Source organism: Elephas maximus, chromosome 4, assembly GCF_024166365.1.
Source record: "Elephas maximus indicus isolate mEleMax1 chromosome 4, mEleMax1 primary haplotype, whole genome shotgun sequence".
Lineage (NCBI taxonomy): Eukaryota > Metazoa > Chordata > Mammalia > Proboscidea > Elephantidae > Elephas > Elephas maximus.
Window position 1 is genome coordinate 116,001,613 of NC_064822.1, and position 5,055 is coordinate 116,006,667.

The window sequence follows — 5,055 nt, forward strand, 5'->3', positions numbered from 1 at the left end:
TATATATTTTTAATCAGAAGTTACGAAGAACAAAAAGAGAAAAAAATAAACACAGAAGCAAGTGCAATACCACCTCTCTTCTCCCTCTCTCCCAGGGTTTCCTTTGTAGCCTAAGCTTGGTGTCTCCTTTGATCCTTACCCCTTCACCTCCTCCCCTCTTCCTCTAGTGTCCCCTCCCTTTTTTTTAAAGAGTTTTTCTCCTTTGACTAGGGGAGTTAAACTAGCTTTTGAAACTTATTGCAAAGCATTTTGTATATGTAATATATTGTAAGTAAATATTTGTGTAATGGAGATATACTACTGTAAGTTTTGTACTGTACTGGCTGAAGGTCTGTTATAAATAAACATGAGTAATTTAACACCCCTGGTTTTTGCAGTCATCCTTTACCTTGCTTTTCTGCTGGCAGGTAGGAGGGCCTCCTGCTACTAAACAGTTTAGGAGGTGAACAAGTCTAAGATTGAAGGGATGCCAGACAAGAATGCTCAAGTTGTTGCTACCAAAAAACAGAAGAATTTTAGCCTAGAATGGGAAGTAGAAGATATTTTCCTACCTTTAGGATAGAAGAGACAGCCCAGTTTGCCTATTTGTCCAAATCAGAGATTCATCAAACATTTGTTGAGGACCTACTATGTGCAAAACACATTGTGTACATTACAGTAACATGAGTGGTGATATAATAGGTTCTACCACTTCTTGAGCATCTCATAAATGTCAAGCACTATGCCAACTATTCATGTAATTGTAGAAACAACCTACAAAAGAATGCTTGCCATTACTGGTGAAGAAATAAAAGCCTAAGAGAGAATAAACAGGTTGTCCAAGGGCCGTCAGCTAATAAGTGACAGAACCAGAATGTGTCTGACTCCAAAGCCTATGCCCATCCCTTTATGCCACAGAATGCAGCCAGTGAAACCTCCAGGCTATAAAAATCCAAAGAAAAGCCAAGGTAAGAACATCAACTTCGTACTATCTTAAATATTAACTATCTTCTGTCCCTTTAACTGATTTTTTTTTTTTTTTTACCTCTCCTGTCTACTCATTGCCATTCTATGATAATGTCTGTCTTCTGTTTTCCATGAGACTCCGATGAAGTGAACAATGGAGACAGTCCCATCTAGAATCTATCATTTTTCATGCCCACTAAAACTAACAAATTCACCTGGAAGAGACCATGAATATGTTGCTTTTATGTCAATGAAAGTCAGAAAATAGATCTTAACCCCAATAAAGTGGGTTGCAAGTTGAGAGAAGCCATGATGTGTTGTTTGATGGAAGGTGAATCTAGTGTGTTCAGACACTAGGCCCCATGTGACTTGTTTCTCCAACTTCAGAGACAATTGGGTGGTTGGGTGCCTATGGATGGCTACTCCTGCTCAAGGCTCAAGCGTTTCTCATGGCTCTTCAGAGGTAAACTGAGCTCATAAATAAGGAAGTGTGTTTCAAATGGGGGCTAGAGTCATCAGTGAGTGGTGAAATCACTTTGGTGGGTCTTGATCAGCATTCACTAAAATAAAGAATAGAACCGGTGCACCTTATGTTGTAAAGGTAAGTACTGTTTCACAAAGCTTGTTACAGTTTTGTATGTGTGTATTTGTGAATGTACTGATTGTTGTTATTGTGTATCAATGTAAAATATATCTCTACTACGTGTCTGGGTCAAAAAGGTTTAAGTCACTGGTGCAGGCTGTATCTTCAACCATTTATTTGTTAGGTGAGGGACACAATAGTATAGTGAAGCCAGAACACCTCTTACTAGCTATATGTGACCTTGGGCAAGTTATTTAACTTCTCTGCACCTCAGTTGTTCAATCTCTAAACTGAGGATAATAACAGTACCTACCTCATAGGCTTGCTGAGAATTAAATAAGTTCATATTTATAAAGTGCTTAACACAGTGCTTGGCACTGTGCTAACACGGTCCGGGGAAACAAAGGTGAATGACAAACAGCACCAGCATCAATGCACTTCTCCGTGGCCCCCCATTGTGGGATTTTCTCCATACTGGAAGGGGCAATATACAAAATGTTTTGTTTCCTACCAGATCTTTCGTTTTTGAATCCCATACTAAATAGCAGGATTGGCAGAGAAATGATTCGATGGTCTCCCGGCGGCGTAGCTCCGTTTGGATCTAAAGACCCGGGGCCAGGGTCCTCTCGGTTTCGTACTACAATTCCCACCATACACTTCTTCCTCTCCGGCCTCTAATACGGAGACCGTTTTGCGGTCTCTCGAAGAGCAATTTCCGAGCCAAGTGTCGCGATAACCAGAACACTGGCCAGCCCGAGGATTACGTCCGGGGTAGGGCATCGCAATGCTTGCCGGGAAACGCATAACTGTAATTTTCTTCCGCTGGCTGGTAAAATAGTTCCACGAGTACCTTGTTCTACGGATAAATAAGCTGTAGAAACTCCTTTCCACCCTATATTCCAGCGGAAATACTGACTAACAAAGAAAACTTGAGTATAGTGAGATATCGTTCTTGGAGTCCGTCTCCTAAGGATTCTTCTCGTGTGGGCGTAGGGATCTTGCACTATATAAGAGGGCTGGGAGAGGTTCCGGGTTCTCTCTCGGGTCCTCTTTTCAAAGATGGTGGGTCGTGGCGCGTGGTGAGCGTAGGGATCCGGGTCGGGGCTGAGGTCAGATTCTGGGATTGTGGGCACTGAAGGCCTGGACTGGAGCAATCGGAGTGTGTGTATGTTTCTTGGTTTGTAGGAGGGCGCGCTCTGAGTTGCGCTTTTTTGGGGGTTGCCGGTGCGGACCGAGGCTGAGTTAGCGGCATCCTTTTACTATCAAGATTTTCATTTTTCTGCAGACTAAGAAAAGGAGGAACAACGGTCGTGCCAAAAAGGGCCGCGGCCATGTGCAGCCTATTCGTTGCACGAACTGCGCCCGCTGCGTGCCCAAAGACAAGGCCATTAAGAAGTTCGTAATTCGAAACATAGTAGAGGCCGCTGCCGTCAGAGACATTTCCGAAGCGAGTGTCTTCGACGGTAAGTGCTCAAGGCTCCTCAGTCTTGCTCTTCTGCAGGCTCTGTTCGTTGGCGTGTGTCTGCAGTGTCCCAGACAATTATTTTGTGTATATTGTAAAGGTGGTGGTTGGTGGAAAAGAGTGTAGCCTTTGTGCTCGTTTGTCGTTTTGCTCCTTGCCGGAAAGGAGTGATGCTGATGGGCAGAGGGTAACCCTTTGCGATAGAGCGCACAGCTTTTACTCTGAGGTTTGAGTCAGGTTTGTGATGTCCTGTATGCTGTTGATTGCCTACTTAACGGCTCTATGTGACAGCGAAGAACTGCTTCCATAGGGTTTTTTAAGTTGTAATTCTTAACGGGAGCAGATCGCCAGATCTTTCCTTCCGATGAGCCGATAGGTGGTTTCAAACCGCCAACCTTTTGGTTACCTTTGGGCCACTAGGGCTCCTTGACGTCTGTATAGGAGATGAAATTCCAAAACACGTTTTAGATCTCAGTGATCGGTATCAGTGTCTCGGGAGCAACAACTAGAAAACTTGGTAAATGACTCTTCAGTTGTCGAAGAGCATTTGAGTGTCTCTTTTGGTGTAAATGTTCTTCAATTATTTTATTTGGCAACAAGGAGGGGACCGGGGTAGGTGTAACGGCTGGTGTTACTGCCGAAAGAACTGGAATTTTAGTTTATTATACCTAGGGTGTAGATTTGGTTCCCATGGCGACAAATGGATTAATAGAGCATGTTATTCATTAGTAAAACTGATAGTTGTGCACAGCTGCTTAAATATCCGAAGGTAAAGAGTTGTTTTGGGGGTGAGAAAGTTTTATAGATGTGTCTGCCAGATGCTTAAGTTAGGTGTAGTTTTAACTGATAGAATGAAGAAAGAGAAGCACAAGGGGGATGTAATACCTGTGCTTATACTTCCAATTTTTTCCCCAGCATACGTGCTTCCCAAGCTGTACGTGAAACTACATTATTGTGTGAGTTGTGCCATTCACAGCAAGGTGGTCAGGAACCGTTCTCGTGAAGCCCGGAAGGACAGGACCCCCCCACCCCGATTTAGGCCTGCAGTGAGTATCTTAAAAGGATGTGGAAACCAGAGGGGTAATGGATAAAGAGATAAGTTAGGATGACCCACCCCCCCAAAAAAACCACAAGTTTGTCGCCTTTGGCATTAGTTCTAACTGACAACTACTGCATAGGTCAGAGTAGAGCTGCCCCACAGGGTTTTCAAGGCTGTGATCTGTACGGAAGCAGACTGTCACATCTTTCTTCCACAGAGCGGCTGGTGGGTTTTGATCTCTGACCTTGCAGTTGGCAGCTGAGCGCTTAACCATTGCATCACCAGGGCTTCTTAGTGAGGGCCAAGCGATATCAAATTGTTTCTTGCCTATGGATATGATCTAGTAAGGCAGGTGGAACCCAAACCTAAGCCACATAATTAGAGACGCTTCTAAAGAAGAGTTTTTAGAATCGGTTTTCATATGTGATATGGTCTGCTTCCAAGTTTATCAGCTCTCCTGGTGTTTATGGCCCAGATACATTATTAGTTATAGGAGGATGCCACATTCTTGGTAGGAGGAGCAGACTTGGAGCCATCATTTTTATTTACTCTTTCATTGTTTTGTCTTTTAGGGTGCTGCCCCACGTCCTCCACCAAAGCCCATGTAAGGATTTGAGTCCTGAAAGGCTGAAGAAAAACAAACCTGAAAGAAAATAAAATGGAGATTATACTTTACAACATGTTAAGTGTCTTGCCAGATTAGGGTGGGGGTTTGGGTGTGTCTGAGGGGCTTTTTCTTTACTGAGTAGATACAAATTGGTAGGTCTTTTTTTTTTTTTTTAATAGTGATAAATATATATGGAACGAGTTGTCAGTTCAGTAGTCTTCCATGTGTACAGTTTAGTGACATTAGTTATGTTTATCCACAGTCTTCTGTGATATCTCCATGGGATGAAAACGTCCAGGATACCAGAAGCATTTCTAGAAATTTGTGGAAGTCTCAGGAGAGTAGAGAGTAACCTTGTACACAAAATGAGGCTGGCTGTACCTTGAATGGTTTTATTGTCTTAGAATTCAGAAGTAAGA

The 5,055-nt window shown here is 43.1% G+C and overlaps 1 protein-coding gene across 1 annotated transcript; it reads left to right on the forward strand.

The window, feature by feature from the left end:
* The first annotated feature begins 2,571 nt into the window (after nt 1-2,571).
* RPS26 (ribosomal protein S26) lies at nt 2,572-4,709 on the forward strand. The gene is made up of 4 exons (XM_049883531.1): nt 2,572-2,590; nt 2,814-2,991; nt 3,906-4,036; nt 4,602-4,709. The coding sequence occupies exons 1-4, from the start codon at nt 2,588-2,590 to the stop codon at nt 4,635-4,637; spliced, it is 348 nt and encodes a 115-aa protein (XP_049739488.1). The 5' UTR covers nt 2,572-2,587; the 3' UTR covers nt 4,638-4,709.
* The last annotated feature ends 346 nt before the right edge of the window (nt 4,710-5,055 follow it).

Excerpts from the sequence above, each read along its gene's own strand:
- RPS26 (XM_049883531.1), top strand. Across the intron at positions 2,992-3,905 it reads CGAAGCGAGTGTCTTCGACG|CATACGTGCTTCCCAAGCTG; the intron begins GTAAGTGCTCAA and ends TTTTTTCCCCAG. Across the intron at positions 4,037-4,601 it reads CACCCCGATTTAGGCCTGCA|GGTGCTGCCCCACGTCCTCC; the intron begins GTGAGTATCTTA and ends TTTGTCTTTTAG.